This window comes from Phyllopteryx taeniolatus, chromosome 11, assembly GCF_024500385.1.
Source record: "Phyllopteryx taeniolatus isolate TA_2022b chromosome 11, UOR_Ptae_1.2, whole genome shotgun sequence".
NCBI classification, from domain to species: Eukaryota; Metazoa; Chordata; class Actinopteri; order Syngnathiformes; family Syngnathidae; genus Phyllopteryx; species Phyllopteryx taeniolatus.
In genome coordinates this window covers 21,152,318-21,175,341 of record NC_084512.1, presented here as the reverse complement: position 1 = coordinate 21,175,341, position 23,024 = coordinate 21,152,318, and the positions used below count along the sequence as shown (strand labels likewise).

The 23,024-nt window shown below is 41.8% G+C and overlaps 2 protein-coding genes across 40 annotated transcripts in view; both read left to right on the top strand.

The window, feature by feature from the left end:
* The window catches only part of LOC133485932 (ankyrin-3-like), a 124,813-nt gene extending 118,474 nt beyond the window's left edge, over positions 1-6,339 (top strand). For 35 of the 39 annotated variants that reach the window (XM_061790342.1, XM_061790343.1, XM_061790365.1 and 32 more), the window contains 5 exons: positions 517-597; positions 1,184-1,267; positions 1,368-1,472; positions 2,648-2,745; positions 4,410-6,339. In XM_061790342.1, coding sequence (XP_061646326.1) covers positions 517-597; positions 1,184-1,267; positions 1,368-1,472; positions 2,648-2,719 — 342 coding nt within the window. In that variant the 3' untranslated portion in view covers positions 2,720-2,745; positions 4,410-6,339. The remainder of the gene's footprint in view (positions 1-516; positions 598-1,183; positions 1,268-1,367; positions 1,473-2,647; positions 2,746-4,409) is intronic. The other 4 variants (XM_061790337.1, XM_061790361.1, XM_061790360.1 and 1 more) reach the window with 4 other exon arrangements.
* A 1,979-nt stretch (positions 6,340-8,318) lies between these two features.
* On the top strand, positions 8,319-21,327 carry LOC133485937 (coiled-coil domain-containing protein 6-like). The gene is made up of 9 exons (XM_061790379.1): positions 8,319-8,701; positions 10,779-10,928; positions 13,513-13,641; positions 14,437-14,540; positions 14,641-14,801; positions 16,245-16,401; positions 17,596-17,696; positions 18,270-18,391; positions 20,102-21,327. The coding sequence occupies exons 1-9, from the start codon at positions 8,447-8,449 to the stop codon at positions 20,300-20,302; spliced, it is 1,380 nt and encodes a 459-aa protein (XP_061646363.1). The 5' UTR covers positions 8,319-8,446; the 3' UTR covers positions 20,303-21,327.
* The last annotated feature ends 1,697 nt before the right edge of the window (positions 21,328-23,024 follow it).

The following is a 23,024-nucleotide window of genomic DNA, read 5'->3' as shown; positions in this document are numbered from 1 at the left end:
CAGTTCAGGGTGTACCCCGCCTCCTGCCCGATTATAGCTGGGATAGGCTCCAGCATGCCCGCGACCCAAGTGAGGAGAAGCGGCTCAGAAAATGGATGGATGGATGGAAGAGTCCTGATTCCAATATGAAAAAATATGGTATGCCATGATCATGCTATACCTCCTCAAAAAAGGGTGCGACCAAATCATGTGTTGGTGCGACCAAGTGAAAAAGTTGATCGCACCAATGCTACCATTGCAAAAGTTAGTGTTGTCGAGCCCTGTCCCAACCGTGTCACTTGAGAGCAACAAATTTGAATTATCACTTCAACAAGGCAGTGTAAATCCAGCCCTTTCCCTTTGGTTCTGTTAAACAAAACAAAACAAATCTATTGTATAATTGTGCTCAAGAACATTAACTAGGTCTTTCGACAGAGCTGCCGATGGAGCCAAATTGCATGCCTAACTAATCACTTTCCCTCCTCCTGACTTCCCCTTATGAGTTTGTGTCATGATGTTTAAAATATGCCTCCTCAGCAGCGAGTTAGTGTAGAGTCCGGATCCGAGGAAGAACAGACAGTAACCACGAGAATCTTCAGACGCCGGCTCATTCTAAAGGTACCCTGCGAGCTTGGGAAGCGAGGCTCGGTTTGGCTAGAGGCTGATGTGTTGTTTTGTGTGCTTGGAGTTGGTGCCTCTTTGGGTGTGGTTGCATTAAATAGTATAGGAAAGTATATTTGCATTCCTGAGCTTGTCCTGGTGTGCCTCACTGTGTATACTTTGAGTGTCAAGCATTTGTACTGTTGCTTTATCAGCACATAATAGCGTTGACATTTCTCAATGGATAAGATTTGATCAAACAAGAAATTCAAGGTAGGTGGGCTATTACTGCTCTCAGTAGAAATGCGTTTTGCCTCAAAAATGTTGCGCTTGCAAAAGCAAAGACGTCGAAGTGATGTCATAACATGGCCTAAATGCTCAAAGCCGATAGTTGTGAAGCCTCTAGGGGCCATATGTCCATGGCATCTGGGGATTGCTTTGAGTTTGCTGTCAGAATTTTTCAGAGGGAAATTCAAGTTTGTCACGCTGTTGGAGACTAACCAAATGCTCTATCTCGCTCTCCTCTTGGTGTGGTGATGGTTTGTTGGCAATATTTAGGTGTGGACTGTTTTATTTTGTGGCACTAATGACCAAACATTCACAGGGCGAGGAAGCTAAAAACATATCAGGCGAGTCTGTGACCGAGGAGCACTACTTGGACCAAGACGGTAACCTCGTCAGTAGAAAAGTAACGAATCATTTCATGTTCGCGTCCCATTCAGTTACATGGAGAGAAGCAATGTGTAAAACCATCAGTTCTTTTCTCTCTTTGTTGACACACTGAGCAGGTCATCAGGAAGGTAATCTGCCGAATGTCTAGCTCCTCAACAGACAACCACAGGTGCCACAGGGACCTTCACAAAAGTTCCATCCTGCAGAACGACGGGCCTGAGGTTGGCAGAGATAGCCGTCTTGGGTGCAAAGTCTTGATGGCATGCCTATCTTTTGGGGAAAGAATATCTTGAGATGGCTCAACGCTGCAGTCATCTTTGACAGTAGAGATCTAAACTTCAGAATGTCTTAATTTATGTATGAAAGACCTCAAACGTACATGTCAGTGCTATGACATGGCAGCTTTAAGTGACACAAATGTTTGATTTTACTGCGTTGGGAAACATTTCGTTTGCTTCACACCGTCAAGATTCTGGGTTTGAATCATGTGTGGGGTTTGCATCTTCTCCCCATCCCTGCGTGGGTTTTCTCTGGGTAATCTATCTTATCCACAACCGAAATGAGGACAAGCGCTAAAGAAGATGGATGTATGGATGGGATGCTCTTTTCTTTTTACTTAACTAAAACACATAAATGTTGCCATTTGAGATGCAACCTTGCATGTTTTGTTTGGGACTGTGTGGTGTCTATTCTACTTTACAACAAAGGAGCTGCTGAATCCGCTCACCAGCCATGGCATTATGTACACCTGCACAATAAAACCCGTTAACTTGATGGGTTATCTTATTTAGCTTCATAAAAGGGTTACAGATAAGACACAGTTGGCAGTATGATTCAGTAGATTTGTGCACCACTGTGAACTAAAACTACAACATCAATCCATTTTTTTTGTTGCTTACTGCTTATCTGAATCAAGGTTGCAGGGAGCTGGAGCTTATCCTAGCTGAGATTGAGCGAGAGGTTGGGTACACCCTGGACTGGTTGCTAGCCAATCAGCCAATCACAGGACACATAGAGAGACAAAGTGAGATGGGCTAAAGCAACTATATTTGTATTAAAATAATATAAATGTAATTTATTTCAATGCAACTTTTGCATTGATTCCCATTACATCTTCAGGCCTACCTAATGTTGTAACTGAGTGGTTTCAGTGGTGAAACCACCTTGAATGCATCTTTCCACTGTTTTCAGTGCAAATTAGTGACTAATGAATGCTGTGATTGTATTTTAATAATATTTCCCCCCTTCTCTCTATAACAACGTATTTTTCCTCATCCAGGCATGGTATTGGTGTGTAAATAGAGACTACTAACATTTGCTGCTTTCAGATTACAGTGGTTAATGGTTAAAAATTCCTTGTCTCAACTTTATTCCTGTGTGTTCTTGCGTTTTGCAGAAAGAAGGAGGGTCGAGGACCAGCAGGCGAATGGACGAGAGGAGGCCCGGAGATAAAAAGTTTCACTCATAGGGATGGATGGTTGTTCTCTCCACCAGGTAGGCTACAGCAGCTCCATTGCCGTCATGTTGGTACAGTCATCAATACTGTAATCCAAAGTTAGGATCATTTAGGATGCCCATGCTCTGCGCCTCCAACCTAAATCCATGTCATTCATTCAGAAGGACCAAAAAAAACTGTATTTCCTCAAATGTATTGACCGAACCTCTGAGAGTGCCAGATTGTTTATGAGAGGTAAGGCGTGTATAAGAATGGCCTTACAAATGATTATGAAGCTTGGCTATGTTAGCTTGACTGTTGTGATTCTCTTACACGGACCTATTATTTTTGAATACATAGAGTATATTGTATATGAATAGCTTCCTATTTCATTATTATTAAAGTCAAATCAGTACTCAGTTTTAGGGGTAGGACCCAATAAGTGTTTTACTTCTTCCTACTCCTATTGTACACTGGCATCGAAGGACAAAATTAACTGCTGCCTTCTTTTATTTTCTTGTTTTGTAATTTTTATTTGATAGCAACCATTCTTGTGTTGAATTGTTCGTATGTGCTCAATAAAGTTATAAAAAAGGGGACGTTGCACATGCTGATTTATTGCGTCACAGTTGATTTATTTGAGGTAAGGTGTTTATTCAAGTGGATGACACGTAGGGTGATTCATTGAGTCCCAGTTAATTTATTCATAGTGAGGTGTTTGTTCAAGTGGATGACACAACCCGTGATTAACTGAGACACTGCGTCTGTTAGAGTGCAGGCAAAAATTTGAGGAAATACGGTCGAAACATGTTTTTCCCCAAAATGGCAAAGCATCGCACTATTTGCTCTTGTCTGTGCAAAAGGCTTAGTAATGTCTGAGCCTGCTCATTCTCTGGCAGCATTTGCTTTTAGAAAAAAAAAAGGTATGTTTATATATATATATATATATGTGTGTGTGTGTGGGTGTCAATGGGCATCAGTGACAAAGTGCTGTTGAGCAATATTTAACCCTGAGACCTTTTTTGTCCGCCAAATCCCTGACTCAGAGCAGTGTGTCACTTCCAAAAAGAGACCGTTATCCCACTGGCCTCACTGTTAAGCCACACTGCTGTTCGGCCGTATGCTACATGATCGAGGCACTGCTCCTTCTGTACCAGTGAGAAAATATATTGGCAATGCTGTGAAGTCAAGCAGCACACCCACAGAGCATCAGGTGCTACCATCATACTAATAAAAAAAAGAAAAAAAAAAAAAGATCAGGACCTGTGTTATTCATGTATGAAATGTAATTCCAGGGCTCCCCCTAGATGTGTGAAGTTTTGAAGCAGACGTATTATGCTAAATGCTCACAATTTAAAACAGTGCCCAGGTGTCGTAATAAAAGGTGTATGAAATAATTTCTTAAAAATACACAAAGGATAAAGAATCACAGCACAATTGGCATGCACTTCTAACACAATATATATATATATATATATATATATATATATAATTATTTTTTTTTGCTTGACTGTCCAGTGCTGGGGCACTTGGAAGTCAAGTTACAACTGTAATGGTAAGATTTGTGCCTTGGCTCGATAAAGGTTGGGAAACACTGGTCTGGCCAATACTGTGCAGCAGCATCCAAATGATTTTGATGATGATATTTTGAGGTCACAATACAGTATAACATTGTTTCAGCTTTAAATTGACTGATTTGAATGCACTGTTTTGTGTCCTACAGCCATATGGGGACATATTCCACGTTGCTGGGAACAGGGGATATATGAGGGCTGAGGTGTTCCAGTTTGAGGACTTGAGTCCAGCCAGCATCCGCTTCCAACGAACGGGCTTCACGAGATGAGAGGAGTCAAACCCTCCTCTTGACCCTAAAAGGCATGAGCATGAACTAACTCCCTGTCAATCAAAGGGCCTGAGAGGGTGAACGCTCGGACCACAGAACCCACGGGCGAGCATTCCGCTTCCTGTTTTTTGGCACGAAAACGGTAGAATCTCTCCATTGGTGTTTCGCTAGGGCTTTCGGGGGAAGCCCTCTGGGGTGCAGGGGGACTCCTTCGATCACATCCATACAACTAGGTGCAACCGTTGACCAAAGACGGCGCAATTTACTACAGAGGAAATATGAAGAAGACACAATATGATCTAATGGAACACGTCAGCCAACTTCAACATGTTCAACACTGGCCTTATAGTTTTTCTTCTTGAACCCACTGTTGTCAGGATGTTAACTGTTTAGGGACTTTTTTCTTCCTTTTTTAAACTAAGAAAACAAGACTTTCTGTATATAGTCAGAATGTGTACAATTTTTGTAATATACTACTGGTAGGGTGGGGTAGGGTCACATTGGGGTGTGGTATCTTTTCAAGTGCTTTGGTAATCCACTGAAGCAATTCCACTTTTCAAAGATTTGCGTGTAACACAGGTTCTTGTAAAAAAATAATAATTTAAAAAAAAAAAATAGAAGACATATTAAAGCAGGTATAATGTTTGTACACGGACTGGTTTGATTTTAACTGGAGGACATTTCCAGAAAATCAGTGTTGGGTCAGTCCCATAGTGGGATCTAATCCCGCAGCCTTTCAAGAGTATTTTCACGCATGCTGTTCACATTATTTTAAGTACAATTTCTACAAGTTTGCAAAAGCACTGTATGAAAAAAGGCCCTTTTATCTGTGTATACACGTATAGCCCTAATGTTTGTCACTGGTTTTATATTTTAAAACGGACAAGGATGGCATTGAAGCGTTTATTTTTTGTTTGTTGTTGTTGTTTGGTAGGGTAAGGATGGGGGGATAATAGCGTGTGTAAAACTGGAGGGGCATCTTGGGAGCGGAATAATCTCGAATGTAAGCACTAGTAGGCTGGCTCGCTATACAACACTGTAACCGTATATTGTGTGTTATTGGCTATAAGGTATAAGAGTCGCTGTACACTGTTTAGACCGTGTCGTCTCACAAATACTGTGTGGTTTCAAATGACAAAAAAAAAACAACAACAAAAAAATGGGCATTTCCCCCACCCCCATCAATCTTTTTGGGTGACACAGCTCTCCATTTAAAACCCACTCAGAGATTATTTTTGACTGTAGCTCTATATAGCATCTTGAAAAAACACTGGATGGTCAACAGAGGCTGTTATCTAAGCATCAAATAAATTGTGTTTGACTTGAGACCGTGTGGTATTTAGGCAAGAGATTCTGTATATGCAGTGTCGATTAGAATCATTTCCATCTTTTGTGTGTTGGTTTTCGCGGACCCATAGATCAAGTGTGTTCAGTATCAATATGCTGATGCCAATGCTGTGGACATTAAAACTATGTGACTTTTTCTTTTTCTGGTGGGTGGTACACATCCCCTTACTCCTCTCAAGTCTATCAGGGGCTCGATGATCCTTTGGTATGGTTGGACTATCGATTTTCTTTCATATGTGTTTTCACCCAGGCGGACTTTTTGATGTACATTTCTTACTAACAGAGTGAAGCCATTGAAATGTAATAATAATTCTAGCACTTTGGTTACCCGAGGTCTTTTAGAGGCGATAACAGCGGCGAGGACACCACAAATGTTTAAAATGTCTTTCGAGAAAAAAAACAGACTCAATATCGACCTAAAAAAGACAAAAATAAAAAAGCATTGGTTTTGCAATACAGTTTCTCTTGTGGTCTGTGTGTGTGTCCTTGTGGTGAAATACCGACATGAAGTGAATTTTCATGAAAGGAATTGGGTGGTGGCGGGATCCTGATGTTCTTGGATGCATCACTGGAGCAAAGAGGAAGTTTCCTCTGGGATTTTTGCAAACCGTGACTTAGATCCTATTAAACTGGGCTTTCTAAACTAAAGTCAAGTGGGGAGAAACTAAATGTATGTTGCCTGCCTTGATGTATATTAATAAGGATCATAAAAACTTTACAGAGGTCAAATGATTTGGGGCTTGACAGTCAACCATCTATTTCGTATAGCACTTAAAGTGGATTTTCCACAGGTATCCACTGAACTTGCGTATTTACTTTTCTGATGACTTTTGTCTTTTTCTTCCTCCATTTGAAAACAGATCTACTTTCTACTTATGTCAAAGTAAGCTTGTTGTGGTTTTTCTTTTTTCAACCAGATGCAAATAGAGAGAGGTAAAGTCACCTGCAGTCGAGGTCTTGATGGACTGAGTAGATGTTGGGGATTTAGAAAGCGGGGAAAAACTGACAGCAGCGACATGGAGGAATGTGAACAAGGAGCATGAGCGACAACAGCAACAGAATCAGAGAAGCAAGATATTCCCCATCCATGGCCTTTTAAGAGAATTGTTAGATGTTGTCGGCTACAAGAATGATTATTGGCAAATGCACTGCGTCTTGTGCCAGCCCAAGAATCACCATCATCTTATATGAAAAAAACACATACAGGTAAGGTATTTTTTTCAGTTGTTATTTGTTAGTTTCGCATTTTTTTTGTCAGTACACAGTGTTAGCTAAGCTATGGAAACACATTTTGATAGCATAAAGGCCTGAGCCAATGATAGTGAGCTGTTTTTTTTTCTTTGTGCCAAGTATATAATTGACAATTAAAAAAAAAAAGTAATTTTATTTTACATGCTTCTGTCCAAACCGAGGATATAAATCTGAACTTGAAACCCTAACCCTGGCTTAAAACTCTACTTTTGAAACACTGGCTAGAAGCCCTATTTTAAAACCCTAACCCTTACTTGACACCCTATTCTGCTCGCCAGTGTTGTGTCATGCGCTTGCGTAAAGGCTGCTTGGCCTCGCCAATGTCGAGGTCCTTTTACTCTCACCTGCACTGCTCTGTAAAAATAACATTGCTGAGTTTGCTTCTCGTAATTTTGTCCTTGGGTTGATCCAACTTTTGTCTGAGGGTGTTAGTGGCCACCCCCAGGGTACACGCCCATGAGAAACATAAATTGAGAGAATAAAAATTTAGAACTTATAAGGTTAAAGGTGAAACGTCTTCAACCAACAAGAAAAGTCTAGTTTCCTTACTTTTTCACACCTGACCAGGTTGCTTTGAATTGGTTTTTTCCTCAATAAATAAAATCACCATTTAAATTTAAAAACAGCTTTTTTATATTGACTTGGGTTATCTTTGTCTGATATTTACATTTGTTTTATGAGCTTAAACATCAAAGTGGGGAAAACTATGCAAAAATGTAAGAATTTGATAAGGGGGCAAATATTTATTTCTATGTATTTAACAACTTATGAAGTGTCATTCTCGACTCTTAATGTTTTGTTTTTTGTTCGATGCATGTTTTAGTGCCTAATCAAAACACACATCACCTGACCGCCATCTTCAAACTCTGTTTCTACCATTATTTTGTTAAAAATTTGTAGACCTTGGCCTGTGCCTTTCTATAATTACTTTAAGTTCATCATTATCTGTTTCTGTCCCGCCGGCCTTTTATAAAACAGGATAATTCACCGGTTTTAAAGACTCATAACTTTCTTAATATTTGTCACAGGAAAATGATACATCACTGGAATCGTATTTACAAGATTTGACTGATAATGCTGGTCTCATATATCTATTATTTCTTTGAAGTTTTACACACATACTTTATGACGTCAGACTGAGCGGTTTTCATGGAGTCGCCGCGCTTCTGGAGACTTCCACGCCGGGGCGCTGTCCACGCGGCGCCCCAGCAAGGTGACACGGCGCAGGGGGGCAGAGCGGCGCCCTCGAGCTGCGTGGAAGAAGCCCGGCTCGTCTTCTTCTGCGCGAACCTCTCCTCTCCTCCTCACACACAGTCGCCATGGCGGACAGCGCGAGCGAGAGCGACACCGACGGCGCGGGCAGCAGCTCGGCCACCCCGATGTCGACCTGCGCCTCCAACTCGGGCAAGCCGAGCATCGTGATCTCACAGTTTCGCCTGGAGGAGCTCACCAACCGGCTGGCCTCGCTGCAGCAGGAGAACAAAGTTCTGAAAATCGAGCTGGAGACGTTCAAACTCAAGTGCAAAGCGCTGCAGGAGGAGAATCGAGACCTGCGCAAAGCTAGCGTCACTATTGTGAGTAGCTTTAGCCGCTTAGCTCGCGGGTTAGCGTACGTGACAAGTTTATCGCGACGTGGGCTTTTTGTCATCTCGTCGCATGTTAACTCAACTATTTGCACACGTAATGCGTGTCTTTTATTCCCCAACACGCCCCTCTCGTGTTTTTGATAGCGAGTTGGCTAGGTGGCTATGCTAACGGAGCGTGCGTGCGTGCTAACGTCTAGGTTGGGGTTAGCCAGCCAAGCTAGTTCGGCTTTGTTTTGTTTCTTTTTCCCCCGCCCTTCAACTAATCTCCGCCAACCTTATCTCAGGCGTCCGAACTAGTGTTGACCCCTCACTAACTCATTAATTAAGTCGGCGTGAGCTGTTTTGTGGGTTTAAGTCCGAACGCACACACATGCGAAGGATGTGCTATGTGAGTTAAAAAAAAAAAAAAGCGTTGACACGGAGCGAAGACATCAAGTGAATGGATTATTGGCCCGTACGAGGTGTGTAACTGATGCCGTGTTGAGATGGGAAGTATGTAGGCCAAACTTGGCCAAGCTCAGCCGAGAGCGAGGCTCATGTGTCGGCCAGTTGAGCCGCACGCTGCACCCGCTGCTCTCTCCCCGGGTTCGAGGGGAGGTTCAGCCCGGGTGTCTCCTCAGCTCTGACCTCCCCATTCCAGCTCCTATAAACGCATTGCCAGGATGATTAATTTGCGTGTGCATCATCGTGCTGAAATGTTAGCTGCCTCCTGATTCCACCCCCACCCTCCCTTGAGCCTCCCATTACTGCAAGAACTCAGAAGCCATTAGGGGAAATTCTGTTTCCGTTTTGGATGCCAGTGGAAAAACAATAGTGAATCACCAGCCTACCATTGAAACATTTTGGCCACCGTTCAGTTATGCAAGTCCACCCTGTAAAAGCAAGCGTCTTTGGCTGGTTTGACACAGTTCAAGTGACTGGAGCACCGGTGGACTTGTGGTTACCACATCAGTCTCACAGGTCTGAGCTTTGGGGGTTCGAATCTGTGCTTCAGACCTTTGTGTGGAGTTTGCAGTTTCCCTGTTCTTTTGTGGGCTTTCCAAAACCATGAACCTTAGGTTCATTGAAGACTAAATTGTCCATCACTGTGACCCTAGTCAGGATAAGTAAGCGCCATACAAAATGGATGGTTGGGTTCAAGTGGCACAATTCCTGTTTTTTTTCTTTTGTGTGTGGGTGTGCTCTCAATTGGCTCAAATAGTAATGACCGTATAATGAGAAATTAAGGAATATCAAGTCTCTTGTAAATATGGCCAAAGATTTGATGCACATAGGGTAGCCACCAACATGAGTGAGTGCATGCTAAATGCACAGATCGGATATATCCCGTCAACGTGAGCTTGACGTTATTGAAATGCAGTCATTCCTCACTATTCGCCCAAGGTACAACACCAACTGCAGAAATTTGCAGAGAGTAGATCCCCCCTGCCCCCAAATGTTTATAATTGCCTATATTAATAGTTTAAACCCAAAATATACCTCATTATTTTTGGATGTCATTTCCAACTCATGGTACAACATTATCCTTAGTATACTCTCAATTTTCACACTGCACACTAAAGGTTTCCTTTCTCTCAGCATATCCTGGTGGCTTACCTTCTCCTGGAGCATCTTAACCTTCTTTTGGCACTTAGGCTGTTTGCCAGAAGCCTTGGAAAGAGCTGGCTGCTTGGCTGCCATTTTAGGGCATTACAGAAAGAGTACAAAAATATGCTAATAGTAATAGGTGTGACCAGGTGTGTTTTTCAGCGAATAATTTTTGTTATAAATTTGCAACTAGGATTAGCAAATCAGCCAGTGTTTACTGTACACTCAGATAAACACATGTGAATCAAAATACAGCAAAATAATATTTTAAATGGGGTCTAAATATGCTACATTATAAGTGTATGCATCGTTAAATAAGCAAAATAGTTGGCGACACCCGCCAGTGGGGTAATGTGAAGGGTAAACCTCATTTAAATCGCTTGGGAGGGAGTTAGCCCAGGTCAACTAAATGTTTAACTTTTGTACTATGTACCGTATTATTGTTTACGTCTGTGTTTTTACTGCCCGTTTCCTGCAGCAAGCCCGAGCAGAGCAGGAGGAAGAGTTCATTAGCAACACCTTGTTCAAGAAGATCCAAGCCCTCCAGAAGGAGAAGGAGACCCTGGCTGTCAACTATGAGAAAGAGGAGGAGTTTCTCACCAACGAGCTGTCCAGGAAGCTCATGCAAGTGAGTCGACCTACAACGGCAGCCATTTTAGTCACTTCCATTGGCGTTAAGGTCCAAACTTAATGGCACTGAAGTCATAACAAGGAATTTAAAAAAAATGTTGCGTCTTGGCTGCTCAGTACAGGATGGCAATGAGTGATAAAAGAAGACCGGAATGTACATTGGCAAGTTGGCTATGTTTAGTCTTAATGTGAAGCAACTCGCCAACCAGGCACACTTGGTAATCTCCATGGCACCCCGCCGCGTGTCATCCTAGTTCATGGTTAGTACCCAGAGTATTGTTTTTAGGTTTCTTATGCAGCAGTTAACTTCCTTTTATACTCGTATGACAGTTGAGAGTTTTAAATGAGAGTCGATTTCCACTTCCCTAAATGCTGCAAATTTGTTGTTTTATTAAAGACCGATTCATTTTGTTTTAGTTTAGGTTTATTAGTTAACGTTTAATATTTGTATCACTGTCAGGAATGTTGTGGGGGGGGGGGGGGGGCAGTACGTTAAGTTCCTCTGTCCACTTCCCTAAATGTTTTATTTTAGTTTAGGTCTATTTTATAATAGAAGTGGAGAAGGTGCAGTAGTTCGAGTAGAGTGCTACCTTGAATTATGGGTTTAATTTACTTGTAACCCAATTTACTAGTATTTCAGATAAATCTTCCTCAATGAATTCAAATAAAAATCCCTAAATTCTTTTTAGCTCCACAAAAAAACACTAGAAGTTGACCTTCTTGGCAACCAGTTCAGGGTGTACCCCGCCTCCTGCCCGATGGTAGCTGGGATAGGCTCCAGCACGCCTGCGACCCTAATGAGGAGAAGCGGCTCAGAAAATGGATGGATGGATGGAACTCGTATAAAAATGTAATAAAATATTTTTAAAAACAGGCTTTCTAAAGTGTACTGTAGTATTCATGTGTTGTGTGACTTTAAGGGGCATGACCTAGTGAATGACATCAGGAGTTGAAGTCAGTCAGGTTGTCCAGTTTGTCAGCGTTAGCAGTCTGTTCTTTGGGAGTGTTCTTTTGTATTTGTGCATTTGTCTCGTGCAATAGCCGCCTGAAACTGCCTCAGTGACTGTGGTTGTCCTTGCCCACATGTGGGGGGCATCACAGTACCTTAATTGTTCCTTGTCCCTTAATTTTTCCTCCACTTCCCTCGAGGGGCGGCTTATCTGAAGCTCACTTGTAACTTCAGTTTTGGCCTCGCAACACAAAGTAAAACATTGACAAAGTGACGGCTTTTCGGGGAACTTTTAAATAGTGTAGTTAACTCTTTACAGTTGAGAATGTTTAAAAAAATGCAATATCTGAAGTTGACTTGCCCTCAGCAGTCTGCTTTCTGTCTGCATCCCTAAATGCTCCACCTTTCATACGTCATGGAGAGAGTGAGTAGTAGAGAGTGGTTAACTTATTTTTACACGACTGCAGTTTAACACAGGAAAATTATTTATGTTCATATTATTTCCGATGTGAAAATGGAACAGTTTAACAGAGGAACAATAATTACCTCTACATCGGCTGCTCCACTGTGCGGAGTTACCTTGAAGGACTTTTGTTTATGCATACACAACACGACATGATACAGTACTTGTCTTCAGTTTTAGACTCTCTAAATGCTGACATTGGGGTTGGGCTTTTTGCCAGAACCTTGCGGGTCTGTTGCGCCTTTCTCGGACTCACCTTGAGCCGATGTAGGTTGAAGCTGACTGCATCAGGATACCAGATTTTGATGTCGAGGTAGTGTCTCAGGCTGGATTTACACTGCTGGTCTAAGTGACCAATTCTGAATGAATGCCTACTGATTTATTTACACTGCCAGAACACATGAAACAACCCGCGATACATAAATATTAGCAGATCTGTGTGTATTCTTCACCGGTCGCTTTATTTTAATGACATCACGCTCTCGTTGACGAACATGTGATCTATGTGTCCAATTTGAATCCGATTTTTGCCCACATTTGGAAGAGGCCTGATTCCCATCTGAAGATATCAGATCCCCTGCATTTTCTATTTCCACCGCCCTGACGCATATCCAGATTGTGTCACTTGAACCATGCAGTGTAAATCCCGCCAATGTGGCCTGTGTTTGACATCATCCGTCTGCCTCGTCCTTGTGTATACAAGCCGAGAGCAGCTAGTGTATTATCATCAGCTGTATTTTTAACTTGCCCGGAGGCTGAGCGGGCTCGTGATGACATCACTTTGGCTTCTAAACGACTCTCTAATGACTCTCCTTCCATCTGTCGGTTATTTGGTACCCCTCTGCCTTCTGTCGTGTCTGTGCCAGTCGTTCCTGGTTGCTGTCGCCAGTCATTTCCCACAAATTAGTTTGCAGTTTTCCTCGTGATGAGTAATTGTTGCTTATGTAATCTGTCATTCTTGTTTGTCTGGTTTATCTGCCAAATGTGGTAACCATGGTTGCCACGCCGGTCATTTTTCACAAGCCACCCTGTTTTGCTATCCGCTCAATGTTTGAGCTAACGTGTCTTTTTCACTCCCGTCTTCAAATAGTTGACGAGTGACTCATCGTCCGTCGCACTTCTCTTTTTCACCCGCCCCGCTCACTTTCCCTTTTCCCTCGTTTCCTTTAGCTCCAACATGAGAAGGCTGAACTGGAGCAGCACCTGGAGCAGGAGCAGGAGTTCCAGGTCAACAAGCTCATGAAGAAGATCAAGAAGATGGAGAACGAGACCATCTCCAAGCAGCTGACTTTGGAGCAGGTATGTATGTTTCAGTCAGAGTTCAACATTCAGTGTTGTTTATTTTTCTACGATGCTTCCTGAACAGGAAGTATTTGAATCATCTCCAGGTCAAATCTGTGCCTTGGAATTTGTTCCTTTGTCATCAGATTTTTCCCATTATGTCTCTGATGTCTGAGTGATGCTTGTGTAATAACCTTCCTATTTCGGAAAAATTGAAAATTGAGTTGATTATAAAAGGACATGACTTGTGTTGCCAAATGGTATTCTGAAAGAAAAGAAAAAATCTAGATTTTTTGCTTGATAGACTACTGGGGAAATTAGCAAATATTTAATCGCTTGATGTTTAAAAATGTTTTTCAAATTGATGGAAGAAATTACAAAGCTAGAATAATGTTGAGGTTTTTATTTCAAGGATAAAAAGTAATTGCTTTTTCTAAGTATTTTTAGAGTCTATAAAATAAAGTGCTGACTTTGATCGGAAAGGTATCTAAGTCAGTTATTGATGTGTATACTGTGCTTTTTCCATTTGTCTGTTTCTTCCTGTACAACGTCCTGGGTGCACTTAAATATTTGAGTAGAATCGACACATTGAGGAAGTGATTAGATGATCAAAATTTCTTGATAAATCACTTTACCTAAACTGAAACGGTGAAATGGGTTTGAAAACTAGTTGGCAAATGTTGAGCAGTGTTTTATTTTTAATTTTTTTGCTCACTGTGTCCTCAAAGTGAGCACACAGCAGAACTTTTCTTTACTTGAAGACCTTGGATGTGCTTTGTCTGAATGTTTTTCTTTTCCCCCTCTCCCCTCCAGTTGAGGCGGGAGAAGATCGACCTTGAGAACACATTAGAGCAGGAACAAGAAGCCCTCGTCAACAGACTGTGGAAGCGGATGGACAAGCTGGAGGCAGAGAAAAGGTGCGTATTCGAAATAAATGTCTTCATTGACATTTAATTCAGCAGTCTTTTATTATTATTTTTAAATTCGACTGGTTGATGGTGACTTTTTATTCAACAGGATCCTACAGGAGAAGTTGGACCAGCCCGTGTCGGCCCCGCCGTCCCCACGGGACGTCTCCATGGAGATCGACTCCCCAGAGAACATGATGCGGCATATCCGCTTCCTGAAGAATGAGGTGGAGAGGCTTAAGAAGAGCTTGCGCACCACCGAGCTGCAGCGTAAGTGGGCTTTCACTTCGATGGGACAGGTGGCGAGATGGGTGGGGGCTACATCCAAGTGGCCCTTCTTTCACATCGGCGATTCAGAACAGAATACTTGCTTGCATGTAAACGAATGAAAAAACATTTTGTTTCTGTTTGAAGCAGGAAGTTGCATCCTAGCAACTTGAGACATGCTGTAAATCACCGCAATATATTATAATCGAGTAGAAAACGTTCAGGCGGCCGTGTAAAACGGACACAGCTCAAACAAATATGATACACAAAGTTTTCAACCGCAGAATATTGTCCCAGTTCCATCAGTTTCTAAATATGTTTAAGCTAGGGACATGTTTGATACCAGTGGAATGTCATTGAATAAATTCCATTCATATTTTATAGTGCCTTTCCTCATTAGGGTCATGCTGGAGCCAAGCCCATTGGGGCGAAAGGCAGGATGCGCCCCAATTGCCAATTATAGGGCACATATATTTTGGGGTGTCTGAGGAAGCCACAAAACCCAAACAAGCACGTGTAGAACATTCAAACCCCACACAGGATGGCACAAGCTGAGCGTTGAACCTCATGTTGTAATATTTTTCTCAATTTTTGTTTTGCGTATGTTCCATGATTAAAGGAGCAAGTCTATTCTACCAAACCGACTTTGGAAGAACTTGAAGGGCGAATGCGAGAAGTTATGTCTTCCATCCCACAAGAGTTATTTGTGAAATCAGTTAATGCGGTTCCGAGGCGGCTTGAGAAACTGGTGGCTAATGCTGGCGCCAATATCAAATTCGAAATAAAACTCCATGCAATACACTTTGTTCTCATGTTCATTTCTTATAAGAATTATAGTTCAGAAATAAATTACAAGTACTTAAAAATAGGGAGTTACTTTTCAATCACCCGGTATATTGCCACACGGTAGGCCTAGTGGTCAACATATATGACCCACAAAATTTAGGTTCGGAGTTGTAATCTGTCCCAAAAAAATGTCTATAGCGTGTGAAGGCTTGTTGCTGGGGACCAGTCCTGAGTGTACCTAAGCCTATTCCCCAAAGTCAGCTGGGATAGGGTCCGGTGTATCCATGACTCCTAATGAGGAAAGCGGTATGGAAAATGAATGGATAGAAAGTTATACATTCATAGTGCTTTGAGTTTTAATTAGGTACATCGTCAGTGCATTGGTGGTGATCCTAATTCTAACTGTTGGTTTGCTCTCTCATCTAATTAATGGACGTTAAATAGCCAAAACCAGAGCGCCTCTCCTGTGATTCTTCTTTCTTTTTTGCGTTGGCCACTAGGGGGAGCGCTCATCTCAATCATAAATAAGAGGAAACTGTTGATAGGGAAATATAGGCATTTTGCTTCCTTTATGATACTGGAATCGCTCATTGACCTGCTGTTTTGTTTATTGGTGGTGAGTGCATCCTGTCATAAAAAATGTTGTTTGTCCCCTCGCAGACACGGAGAAGCGTGCGCAGTACATCGAGGAGGAGCGACACATGAGGGAGGAGAACGTCAGGCTGCAGAGAAAGCTCCAGAGGGAGATGGAGCGTCGGGAGGCGCTGTGCAGACAGTTGTCGGAGAGCGAGTCCAGCCTGGAGATGGACGACGAGCGGTACGAGCCGCTCAAATTAAGCCACATATGATAAGCGTTTTGAAAGCAGTCGGTGATACAAAGCAAATGTGTCAGATTGCTCACGGCAACTGCTCTTCATGAGACAAGCCCCTTTAATGAGGCATTAGGCTGGCTGCATGGCACAAAAATAAGAGGTGGGGCTGGATTTAAGCTGCACGTCCAAGCCCCCAATTCTGATTTAATACCTACATCCGATATTTTCAACTGTCTATTTTCATGTACATATCAACTGACACATACCCGATATAGCTGTGAACACCCGAAACAACCCAGTTTTCACAATGTGCCCAAATTAAGGCTGGGGTAGACATCTTTTATTTGCAGGAAAGTGTCAACACCAATTCGCAAGTAAACAATACGTAAATAATAAAATTATTCAGACTTCATATCGTGTTTAGTCAGCCTGTACTTTGATTTTAAATGAGGGCTCCACTGGCTGCTCTCGGCAATTATCTTAACCATATTTAATGATCAATGCTTTTGCTGTAATTTAGAATTAGAGCGGCTGTTTATTAATGTTTGAAAGACGCGGGTGTGTATACGTCACCAGTCGGCATTTGTATTTATCGGTGTAATTATTCTACAATACTTGGTGTATCCAGTCTTTTTGTGCTGCAATGGCGCACATTCTATACTTACTGGGTTTTTATCGACATTTGGAAGAGGCCTGATTTCTGTCTTATATCTGTGTAATATCTATCTCTTTCTTGTTTTCTTCATGGAACTTCAAGCTGCTCAGCACATGGAGGCAATATACAGAGCTATTATAACATTTCCAAAATGTCCATATTTTGACAAAAAAAAATTCCCTAATAGATATTTTACATATTTACCTCCGCATTCCACATTTCTTCACAGATTCAAACTGTTCCAACTTCAAGGCTCACATTCTCCAGTTGAACTATTTCATTAATTCAGTTTCAGCTCTTCAAGCATTCACATGCAATGTGTACAGAAGTATGTGAATTGTGTCACGCGATAGCAAAACAATCAAAACTTGAACCATGCAGTGCAATTCCAGCCTGAGTGTGTTGTGATTGCATTTTAGCCATTCTGTTGTGTTATGTAACCTCATAAAGCACTACGGTGTGAGATCACCTAGCACAGATAATCATTATGGCAGTCATCATGTTAGCCGACAACATCCCTTTTTATTTTGTGTTGCCTCATCAGGTACTTCAATGAAATGTCGGCGCAGGGTCTGCGAGCGAGGACGGTGTCCAGCCCCATCCCGTACACCCCCTCCCCCAGCTCCAGCCGCCCCATATCTCCAGGTAGGTGCCCGGTAAGATACCTGCTGCTCAACCGGTCATAAAGCAGCCAACAAGGAACGTCAAAGAGAACTGGCATGAATACACTTCTTTTTTTAAAATAAGCTACCATAAGAATCCTGGCAGCAGCACACAGACATCAACATCATAAAGTCATCTTAGATAACATCAATTTTTATGATTATCATAACTTTGTCATGTCAGCATTGTTGACCTGCAGTTTGATGTTTGAATTAATCTTTGGACCGGAAGAAAGAAATATCTTTCATTTCGCTGCACTCTGTGTGTCAGGGGTTTCCCAGCATCGAGCACTCACACAAACAACAGGCCTGTCTCACCTTCTTACAAATAACAGAAATGCATTGTTTACTGTAATGCTTAGTGTAATACCCTTGCATGTTTTCACCTATGCGGGTAGGTCTTGAACATATCCCCCACGATAAACTGGGTTTCACTGTACAAATAATTTTGCTACATGTAGAAAAATGGCGGACATAAAAATCTGTCGTCATAAGTCTGAGCCCTGTTGAATTGAGCCATTTTCGTTGAGCAACTTTCACTTCCCGTCCCCTGCAGGTCTCTCATATGGCAGCCACACAGTCGGCTTCACCCCGCCGGCCACTCTGTCCAGAGCCGCCATCTCCCACTACAACACCCCCGCCCTGCACGTCCACGGAAGCTCCTCCCACTCCGTAGCGGTGAGTCACAGCCGCCCGCACAGATGTGTTCTGTTTTTTTTAGATTTTGAAGGAACTTTCTTCTGGTTCATGTTTTACATGAAAGTTTAGCGATATTGAGGGTCTATGGTGAAGCACCTGGTTCGTTAAAGTAGACATACAAAATCCTGTTTCATAACATTTGCCTTTGTAGTGATAACGCTCAGGTTTTATTTCAACAGTGTTTTATTAGTGTAGTTAGCATTTAGGCCATATGTTTTGGTTATAATAGAGAAATAATGTATATTGTTGTGGGCTACTGCATCATACTGAGGGGTCTTATAGTTTGGTTATCTTATTTAACTACGTGAGTGGCAAAATAACCCAAAAAAAAATATGATACAAATTTACAAAATTTCAAACATGATAAGTAGACAATAGAATTACACAATATATTTTAAAATAAATGATGGCACTACAGTATAGCATGCCCGCGACCCTAGTGAGGATAAGCGGTACAGAAAGCGGATGGATGGATAGTTAGAAGAGTGGCAAAATTATATTTTAAAAAAAACATACAAATAATAAAACAATTAATACATTGTGGCATTGTAGATTGCAATGGGAAATCGAATCAAGAGTGGCAAATGTATGTAAAAATAGTTAAAATATATACAGTAAGTCCAAATAAAATACATATTTTATGACAAAATAAATTGTGAGCTACTGCATTATAGTGAAAGGTTATATTTTGGTTTCCCTACTTCACTGCATGAGTGGCCAAATTATTTAAAAAATATAAATTCAATTTAAAATTGATATGCAGTGATCACCCCTCCATCGCTGGGGTTGCCTTCGACAGTCCCCCTGCAATAAGTGAAATCTACATTATAGAAATACCCTATTGCAATACACCCCAGGCATGTTTTTCATTGTGTTGACAGCATTTAATTTTTTACGGTCTTTAGACACACTCTTAAAAGAATACAAAAACATCTAAAGGCATAATATACTGAGAGAGAGCAACAGCTATGGAATGCACAAAAAGTTTGTGCAAACCGTATTAAAAAAAAAAAAGCAACTGTAAAGACAAAAAAAATGCCATACATCGGGACTGCAATGCGTGAACTGCGATATAGCGAGGTATTTCTTTAATACAATATGGTATGTTTTTAAAACAAATAAAACAAACTACGCTACTGTAGATCAGTTTTTACATTGTTACCTTACTCAGCTACATAAGTGACAAAATTACATAAAAAAATATTACAAACATAAATTGAAATACAAAAAACGTTTTTAAGATAAAACAAATTATAGCATTGTAGTTTGTAGTGTATACTGCATTATACTGAGAGGTGTTTCTTATATTTTGGTTTCCTTATTTTGCTACATGAGTGGCAATATTATTTTTAATAAAAGTACTAAAAATATTTAATTCTATTTAGAATTGTATAGGTAATAAATTAGTATTTTTCAAATAAAACTGGTGGGGAGACTGCATCATAATGAGGTGTTATTTTTTTGTTGCCTTATTTTTCACGTGTGGCAAAATATTCTTTTATTTGAAAAAAATACATATACTGTGTATCTAAATAATCCCAAACTGTTTTGACAAAAAATAAATACATACAAATAAATGCTTCTGGATATTATTTTTTGAATGCAGTTCTGGCATTGGAGCCGATTGTGAACATGTACCGCATATTGTGGTTCATATGTGTGATTGACTGTTTTCTCTCTCTTCCGCAGAGGCCCTCGCCAAGGAGAAGCACCAGCCCTGACAAATTCAAACGTCCGACTCCCCCACCGTCCCCCAACACACACTCAGGGGCCCTGCAGCCACAGCCTCCGCCGCCCCCGCCGGCCCAGCCCATGGTCCAGTCCATGTCTTCCCCGGCAGCCATGTCGCAGCACGCCGCCGGGGCCCAGCCGCCTCCCTCCCAGCCTTAACGGCGCACGCTCGCACGCACACACACACGCACACAGATACACACACGTCTCCGTCTCGGGGGCACGAGGGCGCCCAGCGGATGCTACGACGCCAAAACCGCAGCAGCTTCCATCGTTAACAAGCTCTGGAAGAAGCGCTCAAAAGCAGCTTACAAAGTTTTAAAGAGAGAAGCGACGCAGCCCAGCCAAAACCCACGCGTCGGCATTTCCTAATTGCTCTTAAACGAATGGATGTACTGAAAAATAATCGCTTCTGGGACTAGTAGGCCAATTATCTGTCCGCCCTCCTGTCGTGTATATGTTTTTGTTTTTTTCTTTGCTTTGGAACTTTAGCTGGTTGGAATTGTGTTTGTGGCGCTTTTCAGATAGCACAAACAGCACAGAGCTTCACCGCGGCTTTTTTGTCGACGATTTGATTTGCGATAGATGGATGTTTGGCCGTCTCTGTGGATGTGATCGATTGTTTCTACGCCTCTAATGTGGCACTCAACTGCAGTAATGTCCTCCACCCCCCTGCCCCCCACCACTATACCTACACTACCACTCCCTTTCGTCTGTTCAGCGGTTGTCATCGTTCACTCACATTTAGCAAGGTCGGCCTAGAGGTGTCATAGAAGACCACCAGGGGGTCTTTGTTGTAGCGTGTTCAACACTGAGCACGCATAGCTGTTATTTCTGTTCCTGCAGACATTTTCCAAGCTCGTTGAAGTAAATTTGGGGGTGGGTGGGTCGGGTCGTCTCTGTGGATGCACACTGGTACATAAACCACAGATAAATGTCGCCTTTAAGGTGTTAAATAATGTAGTCTGAGGTGTTACTTCGTCATGTACTCTTTGCTCTTCTCTCTCTCTCTCTCTCTCTCTGAGTGTATTTCTCAACTCTTTATCATCAGATAATGGCAAAAAAAAAAGAAAACACATTGTGCTCTTTACACTAAATATACATACTGCTAAAACATTCTAAATGAATGGTACTGTCAAAACAAAATTTCTATGTATGATTAAAAGCTCGAGATGAAAACTTTTGATTTGTGAGACCCATCCAATTTTTTCATTGAGACATTCGGACATGTATGATGGGCGACAGTTATCTCTTCAGGTTTTCTATTGTGTTGAGGTCTGGAGACTGACCACAGATGTTCTCCCAATACTCCTCTAAGCTATTTAGATGCGCACTGGCTATCTTAAGACGGGCCTATTATACATGTGCCATCTTGAGCATGGCTACGTAATGGACTCATATCTTGCGGTGCCCGCAAGGACCCCCATGTTCAAGAAAAGATCTGAAACTGGCCCGCCTGAAGATAGCTAGTGAACATCTAAATGACAGTGTGTTACCAACTGTTTTCTTGGTGACAGGTCTCAATTGCCTTCGGATCAATAAGTTCCCGGTCATCCTCACTCCATGAGGCAAGATCATTGCTGGTCATTTTGTGAGTTTTCCACTATGGAATAATGGCAACAATAGTCATCCCCTTCTGAGCAAGCATTTTCCTGATAATTTTGTAACCCATTAAATCCTTGCACAGATTTTGATTTGATTTGTTTTTAGCTTCAAACTGCTGGAATCTGATCTTTGTGCCTTTTTAAGTAAATCCACACAGTTCTGTCTGAAGAGCTGCAACATATAATTGGGCAGATACAATTTTACCATGTATTTGGTACCCGGGCTTTCAATTAGTACTTATTTCACGTAATCTACCTTTTAATACTAATACCATGTCACAATTCTAGAAACCATAAATACTCTACAAAAATGGAATTTAACAGCGTGTCGAGTAATGTGTCAAAAACATTCAAATGTAATTTAAAAAAAAAAAAAAAGCCTCACCAGAGATGCTGATTAATAAATGTATTGTGTATCGGTAGTCGAAGTTGTCTGTAGCAGGTTTTGCTTTGACCAACCAATCAGAAGATGGCAAACTGCTGATGTCATCGAGGGCCAGTACGATGGCCCTGCATGGACAAATTTGAAATCTGATAACAGTCCCTTTGCTAATACTGTAGCCTTACTGATTCTGAACACCCTCGGTTAGATTAGATTGACAAGGCAGAAGATCGGACATACACAGAAATAAATCAATTCAACATCCACATGTACTGAAGCAGTGCCGCCAAGAGAAACACTTTTGAAATCAAGTAAGTAGACTATTGGGAATAAATTTATAGTTTCATGGAACAAACGTTAGAATTTATTTTGTCAATGTAGGTCCGTGCCACGAGTTGGACGTTAGCCCCCCTTTTCAATTCCAAGAACCTCTGTTTGTTTTCGACTCCCTGCAACCGGCTGAAAAAGACACCTTGTTCTCAGGATCAAGCCACTGCTCATCTTACCATGATGTGCAGTGACCTTTTGAGGGCGGGATCAGCTCATCGGAGGCCTTCATTGGCTGCTACGAAACCACCTCAAGGTGACGGTTTGCCTTTAGTCCCTCGAGAGGCTCATTGTCTTATCTTTCTGTGTTTTTTTTAATACTTGAATGTGTGATCTGTGTTCTCTTCCAGTGACTGTAGCAGTGGGGGGGGGTCTCCCTGTGTTGACGCCCCCTATGGGAGAGAACAGCAGGCTGCAGCTCCTCTGTCACTGCAGAGATGGTGAAGCGCATAACATCTGCACATCACTGACGTATGTGCACTAGATGTTAATCGACCCACACTGTGAGCTTGCCGCAGATACATGACAAATAATATTTTTCTTCAATAAGTCATGTATGAAGTTATAC